The sequence below is a fragment of the Grammomys surdaster genome, unplaced genomic scaffold, assembly GCF_004785775.1.
Source record: "Grammomys surdaster isolate TR1022 unplaced genomic scaffold, NIH_TR_1.0 60, whole genome shotgun sequence".
NCBI lineage: Eukaryota > Metazoa > Chordata > Mammalia > Rodentia > Muridae > Grammomys > Grammomys surdaster.
Window position 1 is genome coordinate 9704789 of NW_021604562.1, and position 21367 is coordinate 9726155.

General features: G+C 40.9%; 1 protein-coding gene across 2 annotated transcripts in view; it reads left to right on the top strand.

Moving 5' to 3' along the window:
• The first annotated feature begins 310 nt into the window (after positions 1–310).
• Lamp2 (lysosomal associated membrane protein 2) overlaps positions 311–21367 on the top strand; it is a 45273-nt gene continuing 24216 nt past the window's right edge. For both annotated transcript variants that reach the window (XM_028770286.1, XM_028770939.1), the window contains exons 1-3: positions 311–523; positions 14979–15094; positions 16767–16983. In XM_028770286.1, coding sequence (XP_028626119.1) covers positions 460–523; positions 14979–15094; positions 16767–16983 — 397 coding nt within the window. In that variant the 5' untranslated portion in view covers positions 311–459. The remainder of the gene's footprint in view (positions 524–14978; positions 15095–16766; positions 16984–21367) is intronic.

Below are 21367 nucleotides of genomic sequence, written 5' to 3' on the forward strand. Positions count from 1 at the left end.
TAATAATCGTGTATTATTTTTACATATTTTATCTTGAGATGCCCAGCAACCGTTTTGTTGCCAGAAAAAAAAATGATTCTGCTTGTTCTCAAGGACCTAGGATAGAAATAACCCACTGTCTACAAGCATCAAAGTTCCTCCTTTCCTGTTAGCCTTAAAAAAAGGCCCTCCTCGCACACGTCTTCCTAGAGTAATAATGGCTGTGAACCAAAAAGCCAGGGCGTGGCCACCCGGCCCTCCCCGCCCGCACAACACCGCCCCTCTGTCTGCCTTCAAGCATGCTGACTGGTTGAAAGGAATAAAGAGCCCCGCCCCTGGTCTTATGACTCCAGCTGAAGCGGCGAGTCCGGGCTTTTGCTCTTCCTCGGTCGGTGGTCGCCAGATCATTCGCTTTTCCAGGGCTGCGAGGGTGTTCCTTAGAGTTGCTGGTCTGGTCGTTGCCTGTCCTGAGGGATCATAATGCGCCTCCTCTCTCCGGTTTCGGGCTCGAAGCTCGTCCTGGTCCTGATCTTTCTGTTCCTGGGTGAGTTTTCGGGGCCCTCTCCTTTAGTACCTTTCAGCTGGGCCCGGAGGATCGGGGGGAGGGAGTTTCAAAGGCCACAACCTGAAAGACTGGTCTTTGAGGAGGCGTTGAGAGACTGAACAGCTGACACAGGGCGGCGGCGGCCCGAGGCGGCGGCGGCGGCGGGAGGGGGGGTGGGGGGTGGGGGGTGGCGACACAGGACCTAGAGAAAGGCCTGTCCATGGGATGGCTGGCAAGGAGGGCCTTTGAGAGTAACAACAGGGCAAGTAAGGGGATGAGGAGGACGTCAAGGGATTAGGCAAGAGGAGCGAAGAGTTCTAGACCTCTGGGGCAGAGAGAGCAACTTGGAAAAGAGTCGGGGAGCAGACACCGGGGAGTCTTGGTTTTCCTGGATCAGGGGAGAGTTTTGAAGGTGGTGGAAAGAAAGTGTAGAGCGAGAAAGGAAATTTGAAAAGGAAGGCTCTGTACTCTCGCGAACGCTCCCGGGGGGGGGGGGGAAGAGCACAGTGGGTAGGTAGATAGGACAGTAGGGCCTAAGGGGCAGAGACATTATTTGGGAGCTTTGCAGGTAGGATTTGAGGCTGGAAGAAAAGGTGACCGAAGTGATAAGGACTGGCCTTGGAGTTTTGAGGGTAAAGGGATCTATATCTAAGGTGACTGGAGTGACTTCCCGGAAAGAAAACTTATACCCAACCTCTGGAGACTAAAGGGGTGAGTGATAAACTTTGGTGGGGAGTGAGTATTTGACTTGAAGGTGTTGAGGGTCTCCTTTTTTGTTGTTCATTTGTTTGTCTTTTTGTTTTTCTCCTGTAACTTTCACTACTTCCTCCCAGCCAGACTCCGAGAGAAATATCCCTAGATGCTGAAGCCCGGGAGCTTCCAAGATGGTAGTTGTGTATCTGAGCTTTGTATACTCAATCCGTTTTCTTCACAGCCTCTTGGATTTTTTGTCTTTTTCCTCACCACGTTCAGCTTATTCATGGTTTTAAAGTGGTAGGTAATAGCCTAAGAGTCGTGCTGTTACTTGGTGGGAAGAGTAACCGGGTTTTAATAATGTTGGTTATTTGTGATCTGCCCCAATAGACTTAAGAGTCCATAACAAACAGCCTAAACTTGAACTTTGATCCCAGTGTGTCCTCCTGACCTGATTTACTCTGCCTGTTGTTACCTAGTGCCTCCTGCTGTTTGTGCTTTAATAAAGGGATTGAAGAAAAAGGTACAGACCTGAATGGCCTGGAGATAGGTATATTGAGGGGGCTTTGAGAAGGCAAAGAACTGCATTTCTAATTCACATGCTGGTGGAATAGAATATGCTAGAACAGTGTGTTCTTACCCAGTGGGCATTTGGCAATATCTTCTTAGAGGCATTAACCTTTTTTTTTTTTTGTAATAGCTTTTGATGGTTTTTTTTTTTTGAGATTGTATTTCAATTACATTTTCCTTTCCCTTACCCACCTCCAAATCTTCCTATATACTTCTCCCTGCTCTTCAAATCCATGACCTCTGTTTTCATTTATTGATATTGCATGCTTATAAGTAGTTGTGTGCACATATGTATTCTAGAGGAATTTTTCGTTTGTCCCACTGGGCAGCTTCGAACCTGCTTGCATGAACAGGCACAGCCTTTCTCAATAAAGAGTTCTCTTTTTCAACATATCAGCAGTGCCAAATGTGAGGAGTCCAGCTTGAGAGCATAACATTCAATGAGCTCACCCAGTAACTCCCAAGGAGCCTACTAGGGAGCCTTTGGAATCAAAACTTTTCCCAATGATATTAAGATCTTTTTTCTTTTTCCTCCTAGACTTCTGCCTATATACAGTAGAGTTTCTAGAAGCTATGTGTATAATATGTGCTGATATCACCACCCTTATGATTCTAGTGTTCTTGCTACTTATTAATTTATCAACTTTCATTTATAATATTGTAAATGCCAGCAGATGTACTGCACCTAAGCCAAGACTCTGTGAAGTCTTCCATAGACTGAATATTCTGACTCTAATACATTTTCAGGCCCTTGATCTAGCTGACCATACTGTGTGAGAAACGCCTATAACACTAATGAAATTGGGTCACGAGGCTTGGAATGAACACTTAATTCTAAGCCTTACCTGTGAGGCACTTACTTAGGGCTGGCTGACCCCAAAGAGAAGCTTGTTTGCAGTGAAAAACACCTTATCAGTGACAAGAAAACATCTGGCATCAGCCTATTAACCAGTAATTCCCTGCCAGCTGAATCTGCACAAACACAACGCTGTTATTGTTCAGAGAAGGTGAGAAAAATACTTGACCTATGTGCTGGCTTTTGTGCCATTAAAATTTCTTTTTAATGAAGTCTTTTTTTTTGCATTTAAAAAAGCAGTACACGCTCATTGCAGAAAGTAAACAGACAAGACTTAGTACATAGAAGAACAGTTCAAACCGATTGATTTGTAGTTAACTACATTTATCCTTTTGGATGGTTTTGAAGCCTATTCTCTCCATCCACAAATTCAGAAAGGGAGTTACAGGAGCAACAATGTAGGGTGCAGGTTTTTGAAAATAATTTTTTGATTTATCTACATTTTATATGTTTTTTTTCCCTGCCTGTATGTCTGTGTATGATCCATGTCCCTGGTACCAGTGGCAGTTCGAGGGGATATCACATCCCTCTGGAACTGGACTTTATACAGACACTTGTGAGCTGCTGTGTGAGTGCTGGGAATTAACTGAGTTCTCTGGAAGAGTGATGGCTGAGCCACCTGCAGCCCCAGGATCTAGTTTTTAACTCTGCACAGCTGTTCTTTCAGGCATTTCCTGGTCTGCTGTGAGGCTGAAGATGATGCTGTGTGCCTTTTACTTAAGAACTGTTTTTGGATTTTGTGTTTTACATTTCCATGTCAAAATGGACACTTAAGAATAGGGTTTTGAAAACTAGGCCTAAGTGTGTCTTGGTACTTAAAGTGGGTGCTAGTTCTGAAGTGTGCTGTCATTGGTGTATTGGTTCATTTTGCAGCTTCATAACTGCTTGCAGTCCATCTCTATCAGCATCCTCTTAAAAATAACTATTTTAGTGGAGCAGTAGTTAATTAAATACATGACTTTAATCCTAGCACTTGGGAGACAGAGGCAGGCAGATCTGTGAGTTTGAGGCCAGCCTGGTCTACAGAGTGAATTCCTGGACAGCCAGCCAGGGCTGTGATGCAGAGAAACCGCATCTTAAAAAACAAAAACAAAAAAATCTACTTTAAGGGTGGGTAGAGAGCACTTACAGAGAGTGGATGAGGCCCTAGGTTTAATTTCCAGCCAGTTCTGTAAAAAAAGAAGACCAAAACCCTTGCTTTAAAGTAAGTATAGGAGATACTCTTAAACTTTATATTGGTGTTTTCCACAGCCTTTTATTTTTTAATTTTTTTTTGTTTTGTTTTGTTTTTTTTCGAGACAGGGTTTCTCTGTGTAGCCCTGGCTGTCCTGGAACTCACTCTGTAGACCAGGCTAGCCTCGAACTCTCGAACTCAGAAATCCGCCTGCCTCTGCCTCTGTCTCCCAAGTGCTGGGATTAAAGGGGTGCACCACTACAAATGGCTCACAAAAAAACCTTTTGTTGGCTTTCATTTGAATGAATTATAAACAATGAAAGATGACCATTTTGGGGAAAAAGCCTATGAGTTAGAGACATGGAAAGGGCAACAGATGAAAGTCCTTTCCTAACATCATTGCTTAATTGTTTCCATCGTTTCCTCTGTGGTCATCGATTTTTATAACTAGCTTAACTTCTGGTTTTTTTTTTTTTCCCTCAGACAGGGTTTTTCAGTATAATAGCCTTGGCTGTCCTGAAACTCACTCTGCAGACCAAGCTAGCCTCCAGCTCACAGAGATCCGCATGCCTCTGCCTCTTTAGTGCTGGGATTAAACATTTATCCCCCCACCATACCCCGATTCACTTCTGTTTTATTTAAAGGCTTGAATGAAACTTTAAAAAAACCAGCTTTGCTAACTATCCTGAGTGTAGTTCAGGTTGGGGCCACTCCCTCCCACAAATTATTAACTGCCTGCTGTAGGCTAAAACACCACAGCCAGACGAAAGGGAGACAGCAGTGGACAGTGGCGGGTCTGCTGTCCTAGAGCCTACATTTTAGAGGGTGAAGATAGCCCGATAGGTAAGTAGCATTTCAGATAGTGTAACAGACATGAAGCAAGATAAGAAGGAATGAAAATGAATAGCGGAGCTAGTGGAGGGAGTGCGTGCTGGGGTGACCTGTGTGCTTATATTATGTGGTCAAAGGGCTTTCTAGTGTTGAATGACGGATGGGTGGAGACCTTGGTGCTGAGAGGAGGCCCACCATACCTTTAAGTATTTGGGACAATGTGGGTGAGGAGATTCTGGGGAGGAGGTGGGGAATGGGAAATCATGATCAGACTAATGTGAATTTTCAGTCAAAATACAACAAATAAATTACTTAGGCTAAAAAAAGGAGTATGTTTTCCAGCTCTTAGGTATAGTAGCCTGTCTTCTGTTTTTATGGTCTTAGTCTCTGAGAGGATGAGATGACTGAGATTTCCTGGAGCTAGCAGAAGACGGACTGTGGGGTGGCCAAAGGTCGGATGTTTTTGCTAGGGGGTATTTATCAGAAGGTTCTGTAGGTAAGATGGTGAATTAGACCAAACATGCTCTCTTTTTGTCTTCTGTGACTTTTACATGATGTTTTACAAAAAGCCCTTTTGTGTCTTTGAATGAGCAGTAAGAGTGCAGGTAATTATAGGCTGGTCTCACGTGATAATTCTAGTCTTTCCTACTTGGGCTCCTTTTTGGGGGGTTAGGGGAAACACGGTCTTACTGTGTAGCTCTGGAACACTTTATGTAAAGCAGGCCAACCTCAAATTTAAGCGATCACCTACCTCTAGCTCTTTAGTGCAGGGACTTACGGCGTACACCATCACATTTGGCATTTGACATATGCCTGTGTAGGCATGAGGCCTAATGTGGAGAGCTAAGACGGACTTGGTGAGGAGAATTAATTTTCTCAAACAACCAGCACCTCTCCTTTTGGAGAGCATCAGAAAGAAAATGTTTAACACCATTTTCCTGTTAGTTTGTTTCCCCCCGTAGCCTTACCACAGTTTGTTTAAACAGTAACTTTGATTTCATGGTTCAATTAAAATTCATCTATCTGTAGTAGAGACACTCAAAAGGACAGGCTTGACAGTATCCACGAGTCAATTGGTTCTCACATCTCATAGGGGTCTAAATATTTAAATATTCCTGTGTATCTAGCCTTCTTTCCCTGGAATTTACAGTGGACTTGTGTCTGCAACCCAGCATTGTCTCAGCACTGGAGAGAACTTCTGTGACCCTGCTTCAGGAAGGCTGCACTTCCTAATCACAATTTCTAAAGTGGTCAGAGATTCTTCCATTCCAGAAGTATATTTTATGAGTACATGTTGGTATCCCAGTGTATATTGCAAAAGCACTCTGGAGGCCTGCCAACTGTGGCTCAGCCATAGGCACTTTCCATTACTTCAGTGAAGTTGTCTCATTTTCTTACCTATTCCCTGACCTTAAAAAAGAACCAAGGAAGTCGTTTTATGGTTTAGAACAGTATGTTTTGTTAATTTTAACTGTTGCTTTCACGTACCAACAGTCATAGCTTAAAATCTTGCTGTTGCAGTAGACCTAACAAAAAGAAAAATGTAAACAGGGGAGTCACAGGTAAACATGAGAACAGCTAACCAGATGTAAACTCATGGAAAAACCCTCACTTAACAAAGAAAACAGAGAAGAAATTATGGACCTTTTGTCCTGCTGTGGTTTTTTTAGTGGTCTCATTCTGTAGCCCAAGCTCACCTGCAACTCATACTGTATAGCCTGGGTTAGCCTGGAATTCGTGGCAGTCCTCCTGTCTTAGCCTCCTGAGTGCTGAGATTATAAGTTGTGCCCTGTTTTGTAAAGAGTGTGTGTATGTGTGTGTGTGTACATGTATGAGTACGCATATACATGTGGTACATGTGGGAAGTAGAGGACAATTTGCAGGAGTCACTTCTTCTCTTTTGTGGATTCTAGGAATTGAACCTAGTTCCTAAGTTGTCAGGTTGGTACAATCACCTTTACTTCTGAGCCATCTCTCTGACCCCATGCGTTTAAGAAAACCATTTATTTTATATGTATGAATATTTTGTTTGCATGTATGTCTGTGTTCTACATTAATGCCCTGGTGTTCCATAAAGACAAGAAGAGGGAGTTGGTTGCCATGGAGCTGGAGTTATGGATGGTTGTGAGCATCATAAGGGTGCTGGGAATGGAACCTAGGTCCTCTGCAAGAACAACAAATGCTTTTAATCACTGAGCCATTTCTCCAGCTCTGTATCCCTCCCCCTCCACCAAAAAGCACCCTACTTTTTGGCCAACCTCAAGGTAAATGGGTAAAGTTTAGGATAGGACTTAATGGACTCAGAATGGGACAGGATCCCTCTTTTTACGTCTTATATTTACTGAAAGGGAGGCCTGCTTGTATGTCTGCCATGTTTATGCCTGGTACTTGAGGATGCCACGGGGAGGATGTTGGGTCTCATTGGACTAGAATTAGAGACTATTGTAAGCAGCCATGTGAGTTCTGGGAATCCAGTCTGGGTCTTCTAGAATGACCAAGCCATTTCTCCGTCCCCTGTTGTATGGATTTTGTTTCTATCTTCTATTTATAATTTTTTTCAAAAACAGGGTTTTTCTGTGTAACAGTCTTGGTTGACCTGTAACTTGTTCTCTAGAGCAGACTGGCCTCGAACTCAGAAATCTGCCTATATCTACTGATAGCATGTGCTGGCATGGTGCTTTGTTTTAGTCTGTGTACCTTTGAGGCACATTTTGGGCCAAACAGACCTATGAAAACCTAGCCATGTGTTTTTTTTCCCTCAGTGCTTCCGGTTTGGATAGCCAATTTCTGAAAACCTATATCTGACCATTTGGAGCAGCCCTGACAGCAGCATCGTACTTGAGAATGTTGCTTTTTGAGGCTTGGTCTTTTTTCTTTTCTTTTGAGTCTCAGCTCCATAATCACATATTTTAGGATATATTCAGCTTTGGCTTTGAGAGGCGGGACAGCATTTAAAATACAGACTTTAAAATAGTTTGGCTGTTCTAAAAATCAAGCGTAGCAGTTAAGTGTGGAAATCACTTACTAGAGACACTGTACTCAAGTATTACATTTCAGAATTAAACTCTCACTTTATGGGAAAAGCATTATTCATGGCTTGAAATCTGAGTCACAGTTTATGGAAAATTGGCATGAGCCGTGTGGCAATATCCAGAACACTGATAAGTTCATGATTTGGAAGTTCAACAGAACTGGCCTCCTGTAATAAGACTGAGCTGTATTTCAGGTCCACATTGCAGGGTATTTTTCACTTTGATGCAATCAATCAGTATTTATTGAAAACCTAGTATGTATTCAGTATTACTAAGAACACTAAGAGATAGAAGAACAGTAACAGACCCGTTCTTCAGTGTGACAGACAAGATAGATGACATTCATAGAAGAGACACACTATTAGGAACTGTGGCTTAGATACGATCTTATTAAAGGGGCATATTGGAATTCAAATGAGTGATGGAAACATTTGTAAAGGAAGTCTTTATCCATATCACCCACTCACAGACTTTGGTACTTTATTAATAATAAATTGCTTACTGTACATCAGTTTCCACAGCGTACTAATTGCTGTGAAGTGGCAGTTTGGAAGTGTTATATTTTGGAGCCTTTGTCAGTAGGAGAGACAGGATTCAATGACAAAATAAGTTGGATTTGCATTGCACTGAGAGCTGATGATGTTGAATACTTTTAAATAAATATATTTATTGGCCAGTTGTAGTTTTTCATTTGAAAATGATCTGTCATTTGTCCCTATAATAAAAAATATTGAAAGAGCATTAAAAATATCAGTAATTCAAGACAGTGTAGAGTCCACTGAGATGTGCAAATATGTTTTATGGACTGTCTGTAAGGGCTTTTATATTCAGGGGAACTTTGTGGAGAAATGTCTGCTAAACAATGTAAGTATGGGTCCCTTGTTTTTTTATTTTTATTTTGAAACAGGTTGGTTGTAGGGGGTTTGTTATCTGGCCTAGATTGGCCTTGAACTCATGATCTTCCTGCCTCAGCTTCCTAAGTGCTAGCTTAGTGCCCAGCTTCAGTCCCACTTACAAGCATGAGAAAGAAAATCTGATGGATTTTAAGCAAAAAGGGAGTTCATTGAAATCATAGTGGGGTAGGGTTTGGTAGCACAGACCTGTAATTCCAGGCAGGAGAATGAAGTTCTTAGCCAGCCCGGAAAACAGTGAGTTTAAGGCATTCTGGGATATACAGCAAGATGGTCTGACTGGGCAGGGTGATTCCTGGGGACTGGGAGGCAGAAGCAAGTGATCTCTGAGTTCAAGACTAGCTTAGTTTACATAGTGAGACACTGTCTCAAAAAGCAGGGAAAAAAAGGAAGAAAAAAGACTGTCTTAAAACAGACAGACAAACTAGAAAACCAGACAACCCTTTCCCCCAGGTAGCAACAACAATAAAACCAGAAAACTATAGTGGGACATATTATATAGTCTTTGAAACCATAATTCCACTGTTAGATAAATATTTAACACACAGGTTTACCAATCCATGAAAGAGTGTTTATAGCAGCATTTGTGATAGAATAGACTGGGACATTTCTAGCTGTCCATCAACAATACCACAGATCTATAGCAAAGGTTCACCCCATAATCAAGCAGTAGAATAGACTGAATGAATCACAGTCACACACCACAGTGAATCTCACAGGTCATAATATTGAGTAAAGGAAGACAGACCCAGAGGAGAGCATAGTGCATTATTCTGTCTATATCAAGCTAAAAAAAGAGGCAGTAGTCATCTGTTACAAGTTAGGATGACATTTTACTTTGGAAGAGGAATATTAACTGAATGGAGAAGCTGTAGGAACTTTGGGGGTATGGTCAGCCCTTTTTGTCCTCTATAGGTTCCATATCCACAAATTAAACTAGGTATGGATCAAAGGATGAGAGAAAAAAAGTATACTGAATATTATGGACTTTTTAAACATCAAATTTGTGTTGTATTATGTAAGTGATCCAGTGAGATTGTAGAAGGATGTGGATGGGTTATGTGCTGATACTGTGTACACCATTTTATGTAAGGAACTAGAACATCTGGGAACTCGAGTATCCTTTGAGTGTCCTGGAAGCTGTTCCAATAGGTTCTGACACTGTACTTGGAATGTTCTGCTTCTTGAAGGAGGGTTCACACTTGCCTATGTAATAAAAAAAAAAGCTCTAAGCTGTGTACCCTTTTCCTTACATGTTATGTTGTGTATGTTACATCTCAGTAACATGTTGCTTTAAAGTGAACAAGGGTTGGGCCTGTGTGAACTTGCTCCCCAGTTCAGTCTCCTGTACCCAAATCACAAAATAATGTGTAAAAAAAGGTGCATAATTTATCAAGTTACTTAGAAAGAGGAAGAACTCTGGTCATGTAAACTAAAATCTAATATCCTAGGTCATGCTACTGGATTGCATTGCTATGACCAAGTGAAAGAAGTTAAGCTTCTACCATTGGCTAGCATACCTTTTTTTCTGGGTCCTTGAACCTGCTAAGCTATTTCCTTGCCCACAGAATGCTTTTTCTATAGCTGGTTCCACCCTCAGCTCTTTTACTTTTAAGTCTGGGTTGGAGTTGTTAGGGACAGTTTAGCTGTAAGGGAGGTTGGGAAAGCAAGTGTTCAACATTTTCGGTTTCTATAGTAGCCAATGATGTGTGGACCAGAAGTTAGAATCACATCGAAGGGTACAGTTATTTTACCTTTACAGCCCCAAAGTAGTAATCCTTGAGGTGAAGATTTAAGCCATCAGAAGGAAGTGGATCTCAAGTGCTATAGACAGTAGAAGTGAAGCTGAGTGGAGTGTAGCCTTTGGGCCCAGTGGAAACCAGTTCAACCAGATTAAAGGGTGTGTTCTGGGAAAATGGTCTGAGTGACAGTGAAGCAATAGGCTGGGACAAGATTAAGGGTTACTTTGAAAGTCAGACAGGAATTTAAATTTGGTTTGGGAGTTCTGGAACAAGTAACAAAATTAACTCTGAATGTTGGAGAAAGAAGTGGGTATCTGGCAGTGCTTTTTAGGGACAGCTCAGAGGGGTCTGTAGGAATGTAAGTAAGGATGGAGTGGTAGATTGGGAATAGAAGTAGGAAGAAAATGTCAGGCTTTGCCTTTGTATTTCGTGGTATGGGAGGGATCAAGGGAGTCCATTTGGTGGAGGAAGTAAAATCTGGATTTTAGAATTGTTTAGTTTGAGCTGATAAGCCTATGAGTAAAAGCAGTCCTGATATAGGTGGACTTGGAGAAGGATGGATAGGTGTATCTGGCATCCCTCTGTTCTGTCTTATTCCAGGAGGTAGATTGGGTATCTTTTTTTTTTCATTTTTTTTTATTGGATATTTTATTTACATTTCATATGTTATCCCCTTACCCCATCCCCCACCCACCCGGGAACCCCCCATCCCCTTACCCCTCCTCCTTCTTCTCCATGGATGTAACCCCCATCTACCCCCCCCCCCCACTCCCACTTCCCCATCCTCAAAATTCCCACCCCCTGGGGCGTCCAGCCTTCATGAGGTCAAGGATCTCATCTTCCACCTGTGCCCAGCAGGGCCCTCCACTCTTACCTATTCAGCTGAAGCCTTGGATCCCTCCATAAGTGCTCCCAGGCTGGTGGTTAGGACCCTGGGAGCTGTGATTGGTTGGTATTGTTGCTCTCCTCATGGTGCCACAAACCCTTTCAGCTCCTTCAGTCCTCACTCTAACTCCTCCATTGAGAACCTCATGATCAGTTCAATGGCTAGTTGTGAGCATCTGCCTCTGAATATGTCAGACTCTTGAAGGCCTCTGAGGAGACATCCATATCAGGCCCTTATCGGCATGCACTTCGTGACTTCCACATCAGCATCTACCTTTGATGACTGCACATGGGATGTATACTCAGGTGGAAAGGTCTTCAAATGGCCCCTCCTTCTGTCCCTCACTTTGTCTCCATATTTGCTCCCTTGAGTATTTTGTTGCTCCTTCTAAGAAGAACTGAATCACCCCCACTTGGTCTTCCTTTTTTATGAGCTTCATGTGGCCTGTGAGTTGCATCTTGGGCATTTCAAGGTTCTGGGCTAATATCCGATAATCAGTGAGTGAATACCATGTGTGTCCTTTGTGATTGGCTTACTTCACTCAGGATGATAATTTCTAGTTCCATCCATTTACCTAGGAACCTCTCGAATTCATTGTTTTTAATAGCTGAGTAATACTCTATTGTGTAAATATACCACATTTTTTGAATCCATTCCTCAGTTGAAGGACATCTGGGTTCTTTCCAGCTCCTGGCTATTATAAATAAGGCTGCTATGAACATAGTTGAGCATATGTCCTTATTATATGTTCGAGCATCTTCTGGGTATATGCCTAGGAGTGGTATAGCTGGATCCTCAGGTAATGCTATGTCCAATTTTCTGAGGAACCGCCACACTGATTTCCAAAGTGGTTGCACCATCTTGCAGTCCCACCAACAATGGAGGAGTGTTCCTCTTTCTCCACACCCTCGCCAGCAGTAGATTGGGTATCTTGAGTTTGATTGAAAGAGATAAAAGTGAACTACAACTCGAATTCTCTTCTTAAACCCTTTACTTTCTCACCATGGCAAATTGATCCTGTTCCTGTCTTCCACAACTTTCTTCCTTGCTTTGTTTTCTTCTTTTTTTTCTTCTTTCTTTTTTTTTTTAAGACAGGGTTTTGCCTGTAGACTTAGCTGTCCTGAAACTTGCTCTATAGACCAATGTGGTCTCTTAACTCATAGAGATCCACCTGCCTTGAGATGACTGTTTTTTTTTTGAGACCAGCTTAGGTTAGCCTTTTACCTGCCTTAGTATCTTTTTAAATATTTAATTTTATGTCCATGAGTATTTTGCCTGCATATATGTCTGTGACCACATGTGTTCCTGGTGCCAGCCTAGGCCAGAAGAGGACATCAGAGGAACTGGAGGTAATGTTGGTTGTGAGTCACCATGTGGTGGTGCTGGGAATCAAATCCAGGTCCTCTGGAAGAGCATCTGGTTCTCTTAACCACTGAGCCATCTCTCCAGCCCAGCTTTCATTTCCTCCCTCTTTTTCTTTCATTCAAGTATTTTTAGATTGATTTTTAAGTGTATTATTATTTTGCATGAATGTACATTTGTTCATCATGTGGGCGCCTAGTACCCATGCAAGCCAAAAGAGGACATGAGATCCCTTGGAACTAGAGTTTTAGACAGTTGTGAGCTGCCACGTGGTTACTGGGAATCAAACCTTCATCCTCTGCAAGAACAAGTGCTCTTACCCACTCAGCTATCTCTGCAGCCCCATGCCTAAGCTTCCTGAATCCCATGCCCCAGTTTCCTGGATGCTGGGGTTGTAAATGTGTACCATTGTGCCTGGCTTCTCAATTACTTTAATAATAATTTTGAGTGGTTTGGGTAGAAGAAGATTATCCTTTATTTTTAAATTGATTTTAAGTAACATATAAAATTGTACACAATAAAATGAGATCATGATTTTTGGATGCATATGAAAATTGTCTAATTTTAAAGAATAAAGCTAAATATTGATTCATGGTGTTGCTCATTTGTTTATGGGAAAGCTTTGAAAATCCTTTCTTCTTGAAGTGTGTAGTACACTGCTGCTGCCCCGTGCAGTGTTCATATTGAAGCATATCAGGGATGCTTACTCCTAAGCATCCTAACTGTAACTTAGTTTCTGTTGATTGGCATTTCTCCATCCCTTCTCATCAACTCTGCCCAGCTTCTTGTAGCCACTTGTAGTCTACTCTCAACTTCTAAAGACTACGCAAAAGAGAGATGTACACTCATACTTGTAATGAATATAAGATGCAATACTCTAAAAACCATAACAAATTGAATGTAACAACATATTTAAAAGATCATTTATCATGACCAAGTAGTCTTTATACCAGGGATACAAGCTGGGGACTTTATGCCAAGCTTTGAGATTGAGCACAGGCAAAGCAAAACTCCAGCTGATTAGGGGTTGTAAGTTGGAGTTCTCAGCAGCACTGTACAGGTAGACTTGGATCTGTTTGACAGCTCCATTTCATGTCTGTGGAGAAAAGAATGGTGGCAAAATGCTACTTTCCTCATGCAAGGTCTTTCTGAAATGACTCTTTGCCAATACTTAGTCACTGTCAGCCACCACAAGCTTTAGCATGGTGTTTGGGCTTGCTAAGGCAGCTAGGTTTCTGAAGCATGAAAGATAGCCTTTTGTGTACAGCTTGAAAGCTGTTGCTGAGGCACGCCGGCTTGGTATTTCTCTTAGGAGTTTTCTTTTTAGTCTAATAGCATGTCCCTACCTGTAGATGACACTGGCTTGCTTGGATAGCATTAAAGGGTGCACAGTGATCTTAACAGGAAACAGTTTCCCCTTGGGTAATGTATTAGACAGGCAAGACAATTCTTAAAAGGCTGCCAGTTATTTATGTTTCAGGTGTATTCGCTGGCGTATTTAAGCTTTAGGGGCTTGAGTTTAGTAGGTAATGTTTCAGGAACCTTTACATAATAGAAGGTTAGAGTTGAGTTAGATGAAAAGTCCCAAAGCATTTCTGCAGGAAAGTTGCTCCATTTACAGAAGGAGCAGGTTGAGAATTTAGGAAGTGATTGTGGGTCTGTGAGAAAGGTTCATCAACCTTTTTACTCAGTTCAACTTTAACGAGAAGTTAAGTTCTGAATTCTGCGTTTGTAAAGATTGACTTATCTTCTGGATCTAGGCTGTAACAGCCCTTTGATGTGTTGCTTCTCTGGTATTGTGATTCATGTGTTTAGAAAAGCTAAACCTTATCACATCAGAATCATTTGGCAAGCTCTCCATGTCCTAGGTCATATAGTTGGCAACAGAATTTTGAGTAAGACCAGAAGCCATCTGATTAATCATCATTGCAGAGAAAGTTTCACTCACTGGGTTGAGAGAAGCAGGAGTTTAATATACCTTCCAAACTTGCCCCTACCTTAGTTACTTCAAATACTAAAGAAAGCATTGGATGGAGCTCAGTGGAGTACTTGCCAAATTTATGGAGCCCTGGCTTTGATTTCACAGCACTGCAAAACCAAATAAGAACAGGAAGAAGATAACTGTAATGTCAAAAACTGAACTAACAAGGCATGAGTGAATGTAGGGGTCACATGTCACTAAGTTTCTGCCATCCCCTAAGCATCAAGGATCTACTAACCATTTCCAGAAGAGAAAATGCTACTAGTATTACTAGTGGCCTGCTAAAAACTACAAAGAAATATACTCACCAAGATAACCATCTACTTAAACATACATGTTTTATTTTAGAGCTGGTTGAACTTCAGCCGTGGCTAGAATTTATCTTTCTCTTATATTGTACATTTTTTTTTAATTTAGGAGCCATTCAGTCGAATGCATTGAAACTTAATTTGACAGACTCAAAGGGTACTTGCCTTTATGCAGAATGGGAGATGAATTTCACGGTAACATATGAAACTACAAACCAAACCCATGTAAGTAAACATATCTGCCTTCTTTTTTTAGGTTTATTTGCTTTTTATATGTATATTGTGTCTTGCTTGATTGGATGTCTGTGCACCATATTCATACACTGCCCTGAGAGGTAAGTAGAGGGCATTGAACCCTGTGGAACCGGAATTACAGATGAGGGTGAGCTGCCATGGTGGTGCTAGGAATCCTCTGAAGAGCAGCTGATGCTGTTAACCAGGGAGCAGGTTTTCTAGTCCACTTGAGTAAACAGGTTTTTTTTTTCGTTTGGGTGGTGATGGTACTAGGGTTTGAAACCAGGGTCTAGTAGGTGCTAGGTAAGCACTGTACTACTCCTAGTCCCATATATGTCTTGAGTTTTCTGTCAAGGATTTATTTACATTTAGCCTTTTTTTGTTTGTCACCCACTACCTAAGACAGGGTCTCTGTGTAGCCTTGGCTGTCCTGGAACTCAGATTCACCAGGCTCTGCCTCCTAAGTGCTGAGATGAAAGGTATGTGCTACCATGCCCAGCTTTACATTTAGACTTTCTTTTACCCTTTACTTTTTTTTTACCTTTTTAACAAAAAGATTTATTATGTATTCAGCATTCTACCTGCATGTATGCCTGCAGGCCAGAAGAAGGCATCAGATCCCATTACAGATGGTTATGAGCCACCATGTGGTTGCTAGGAATTGAACTCAGAACCTCTGGAAGAGCAGTCAGCGCTCTTAACCTGACTCATCTCTCCAGCCCCTACTTTTTTACCTTTTATACTGCATACAAGTAAGATCTAATGTTAATTACCCTAACACTTAAGTCCTATGTTCTAAAATATTATACTCTTACACATATTCTGTTTAAGATTGGAAGGGATACTTTGAATTCCTTGATTCTTTGGAGTTTTCCTTGCAGATGGTTATATGCAAATGAGGAAAGACTTCATGGTATTTCAGTTGCAACTACTTTTGTAATAATAGAATATACTACCATTCAAACTGGAATTTCTTTTTTTATCTTTAAGAAATTATGTTTTAAAAATTTTTATGTGTATATAGGGTCTGTGGGTTTAAATTTTTTTCTATGTGTGTTTGTGCACCATTTTTGTGCTTGGTGTCAGAGGAAGACAGAAAAGGGAACTAGAGTTACAGACAGTTCTGAGTCCACGATGTAGGTTCTATAAATCCAGCCCAGGTCCTCCAGATGAGTAAGCAATGCTCTTAACCACCAAGATATCTGTCAAGTGCCCAACTTCTAAGAAAAGTTTGCTATATCTATCTACCTTTTTGTTGGTCTCTTTGGTCTTTTTGCCTTATTTTCATTTTGTTAAAGCCCTATATATAACATGACTTAAAAAAAGACTACAAGCTGTGAAATTGCTCATTGGTAGAACTCTTGCCCATTGTGCATGAGACCTTGGATTCTCTCCCCAGCTCTGCTGAAATGAACAAACAGCTAGAAAAGAATCCAGGCAACTTCTCTCTTCTTTAGATGTACACGAGCTTGCCCAGACAACTGGTATGAAGCTAAAGAATCTTGAGATTAGCTTTCATAGCACACCAAGCAAAGAGCCTCTTGGCTGAGGGGAAAGTGCGATTTAGCCAAAAGTGGTACACCTAACTGGGTACTCCAGGGGTGGGCTTAATGATGTCTGTTTTTTTCCCTCCACTCCTAAACTTTTTTCTTTTATCTTTTAGAAAACTATAACCATTGCAGTACCTGATGACAAGGTGACACACAATGGAAGCAGTTGTGGGGATGGCCAGAATGGTGCCAAAATAATGATACAGTTTGGATTCGCTGTTTCTTGGGATGTGAACTTTACCAAGGAAGGATCTCATTATTTTATTCAGGACATCAAGCTTTCCTACAATACTAGTGATAACACAACATTTCCTGGTGCTGTAGATAAAGGTAACCTTAGAATTGGATTTGTTTTATATTCTCTTGCTTTCATTAGTAACAAAAAGTGTCAACAACTAAAATAATGATTATTATGCCTATCTATCTTCCTAATAAGAGTGAAAAAAATCAAGTCCTCTTATTCATTTCAGCCCTGATTCCATGCATAGAACAGTGTTGGACACAAGGTGATATTGACCGTCATTTCTGGAGTGTTTTACTCTATACTATAGATTATCCTGATTGTCATATGCAGTATTTTACTGAGTATACCATTTATAGCAACCCTGGGAAGAAATAAAGGGAATGAGGCTTGTTGACTTCCCTAAAGTCTCTAAATTTAGTAAGAGAGCAAAGAGCTAGCATTTGAAAGAAGTTTACTGAGAGTTCATACACTTAACTATTATCTATTCAGTAGTGGGCACTCAACAAATGTTGGATGAGTGAGAAAACTCTTTACTAATTGAAAGTGTACAAGTTCAGTAATGTAGAAAAGATGCCTCACCTTCAGATCTCTTTACTATTAAGATGAACCTTTACTTGAAAAGTAAATGATGATAGAGTTAAAGTAACTCAACGTTTGCTATCTTGAGACAACTTCAGGTCAAGAACAACTTAGATGATTAGGCCAGTCTTGTCATTCTTAAACAATTATGCATTCAAATAGTCTGAAAGTGTGTATGATGAAGAATTTAAGGATTTTTTTGTCAAGCCAGGCTGACCTGAAATGTGTACTCCTCCTATCAGCACCTTTGAGCATTGAAATCCTTGGTGTTTGTGTACCACCATGCTCAGTTTGTGATGCTGATTTTATTAAGTATGTAATTCTCTTTGCAGTGATGTTAGATTAGCAGGGTGTCTGGTGTAGTTTGCTCTCTTACACATACCACAGTGCTATTCTGACTGCAGAAGCACTGGCCGGTCAACATCAGGTTAATACTACCTTTGGACTCGTGGATGGAAAAATTGTACTTTAAAGCCATGGATCTCTTGAGTTCAAGGCTATCCTGGTCTACTCAAAAATCAAACCCAAGTTTTAATTCTACTAATCTCTTATTTTGAGAGAAGAACCGAGGCAAGAGGTTATTGGCTATTTTTAGATATTTATCTCTAGTTGGGGTGTGGTTGCATTATCTTTAGTTACGAGGATAAGATTTGTTTTTGACTTTCAAGTTTGGAAATCACTGAGGGAGAAAAAGCTTGGGTTCCCAAGTGATGTGAAGAACATGGAGGTCACTCTGAATTTTTTTGTTTGTATTTTCTGTTTAAGTGGGTAGACAGTTTATAAATCTTTTGTGGTCCTGTGAGGAAAGCGCTATACCTTTTTTTTTTTTTTTGTTTTTTCGAGACAGGGTTTCTCTGTGTAGCAGCTCTATACCTTCTTAACAAAAATGCACATAGTAACTTCAGAATGTAGTATGCATTCTATAGTTGTATCTGTGGGCCGAGGGTCTGCTTTCGGAATATTCTCACCAGGGGTCCTGATGAGGAGCAGAGTGAGAAGAGAAGAGGGATTGGGAACAGACTGAGAGAGGTCAGTTTATGATGGAGTGGTGGAGTGGTAAAGGTGCTTGGTCCTAAGCTGCAGCCTCATGGTGGAATGTAAGTGGAAGAATTGGAGCACGACGCTTCCACCAGGGGGAGCCAGAGGATGCACAACAGTCATTGGAGGATTGCCTGATTAAAATCCAGGCTGTCTGTGTAGCAGGAGGCAAGGCCAGTTGGCTCAGTGCAGTGGGCCTCATTATAGGGGCCTGGGAGGCCAAGAAAGGGCTTTTAGCATGATGAAGATAGGCACTAGGGAAACTGTGGTAGGTTTTTCTAAGCCAGAAAGTGATATAAGCAAAGCAGAGAGAACGGTTTAAAGAGAATATACTGCTGGATTAATTTGGAAGTGAGGAGACTACAAGCAGAGAAGCCAGCTTCAGAGTCTGTTATAATCAGGGGATGATGTAACCCATCCCTTAACCACGTGGGCAACTGTTAAAGGAAGATGGCTTTACAGACATGTTAGATAAAATCATTAACATTCTAAGTGGGCAACTGTTAAAGGAAGATGGCTTTACAGACATGTTAGATAAAATCATTAACATTCTAACTCCCTTCCTTGTCTTTATTTTAAACAAGTGGTTGACTTTTTTTGTGACTGTCTTCTGTATAAATTTATCAAAACTTTGGAATTTAAAATACTTTTCCTTGTGTGCACTTTAGAGAATTGCCTTTGAAATAATCTAGTATTTTGAAATGCTACTTTTGTATTTTGTTTTGCTTTATTTGTTTTTCGAGATAGGGTTTCTTTGTGTAGCCTTTGCTGTCCTGGAAGTCAGTCTAGACGATGCTGTCCTGGAAGTCAGTCTAGACGATACTGACCTTTAACTCACAGAAATTGTTCTGCTTCTGCCTTCTCAGTACTGAGATTAAAGGTCTATGCTACCACTGCCCTACTCTGAAATACTAATTTTTAGGCATTTAATCAATTGAAGTAACTGAAGCTGCTATTTAAAAATGGTTTCATGATTAAAATATTTATATTTAAAAACCCAGAGAGAATGATATAGCAGGCCCATTAGAGACTTATTACCCAGATATTTTTTTTTTGAATTTTAGTGTCTCATTGTATAGCCCTGGCTAGCCTGGCATTCCCTATGTAGACCAGATTGGTTTCCAATTTACAGAAATCTGCTGGCCTCTGTCTCCTGGGTACTGGGACTAAAGGAGTATGTCTAGGCTAATAAATGTAATATTTAAAATAGCTGCTTCATTATTTAAAGAAATAAAACTTTACTGATAGATTTGAGATACTCCCTGGTTCCATTTTCCTCCTTGCCTGCTAGAGGCAACCAGCCTTATAATTACTTCAGGGTGTAATATTCCTGTATATGTTCATAGGTAATAGTTTTAACTTTTATATAATTTCATAGTATAATCCTAATATGTTTAGAAACTGTTTTTTTTTCTATCATCATTTTTGTGTGTTTGGTTTTTGAAACAGAACTCACCAAGTAGCTCTGGTTTGCCTGGAACTCAACTATGTAGTCTAGGGCTGGCCTCAAACTCACAGAGCTCCATCTGCCTCTGCTTCCTGAGTGTTGGAATTAAAGGCCTGCACCACCACAACCCCTGGCTTCCGCTCATTGTTTTTTGAGGTCTGTCTTTATATAGCAAGTTCATATCTGTTCCTTTTTGATAACTAGGAGACAATTTTAGGAAAACATTCAAATTTAAAAATCCCCCAGACCCCATCTGTCCATTAGGGGGTGCCAAGACAGCACTAAGGGGTCACCTTGTTACATGATAGAGACGCATAGAAGGCCTGTGTGTTAAGGATCATGAATACATTCTTTTCTGCTTCTCCCAGAGACCAAGCCACTTAGATCTGTGTGATTTCAGTATTTTGCAGTTTCACTATAGTCATTCCAGTAAAAATTCTGTTCACAGTGGCATAACATTTTACCTGAAGATTTCCTGAAGTGGAATCGTTTGTCTTACATTTTTATTTATTACATTTTTTATTTTTATTTTTTTTATTTTTTTATTTTTTTAGATAGTTTCTCTGTGTAACAGCCGTGGGTTTCCTGGAATTCATTTTGTAGACCAAATTGGCCTCAAACTCACCGAGATCCTCCTGCCAGAATGCTGGGATTAAAGGCATGTGTCACCAATGCCAGACTTTGTCACCAGGCCTTTGTACCAAATCACTTCTGAATCACCTCACTAGCCCCAGAAAGAGGAAGGCTCTATTATTTCTAATGTAGGCCAGATGGGCCTCTAGCTAGCTGAAGCCAAGAATGAGCTTGAAGTCCTAGTCCTCCAGTCTCTCTACCTCTGGAACAGCAGGCATTTCGGTGCTGGCCTCTGTGACTCCACTACCTTATTTTATGGGGTGCTGAGTATTAAACCTGGGGCCTCTGATATGCTTGTAGGCCAGTATTCTACCCACTGTGCTACTTTCTCAGCACTCTGTCTTTCTTACAGTCACTAAGTCCCAGCTATTGACTGTAGAAAGGCATTTTGAACTTAACCTTGGTTTTCTTCCTCCACCTAAGCAGCCCATTGGCCTTTTGTTTCCCCTGGTAATTAAAAGTTAGGGTCAGAGTCTTTCTCTGCCTATGGCTACATATTTGTTAACATTCCTTAAAATAAATTAGGCCTTATTTCCTCTCTTAAGGTCCACTCCTAACTAAGATTGGTACTTGCTGATAAAGGAGATCATTTTTCTCCAGCAAAAATGGACTGCCTTGTGGATTTTTGTTTTGTTGTTGTTTTGTGTGTGTACACCTTTTGTTCTGACACTTTTTGTCTTACTGTTCTTTATGTTTCAGCTTTCATTGCTATGCTCTTGGTTATTTTGAGTGTAAGGGTATAGGGAGAGGAAGGAACATGAAGTTGAGTGAGG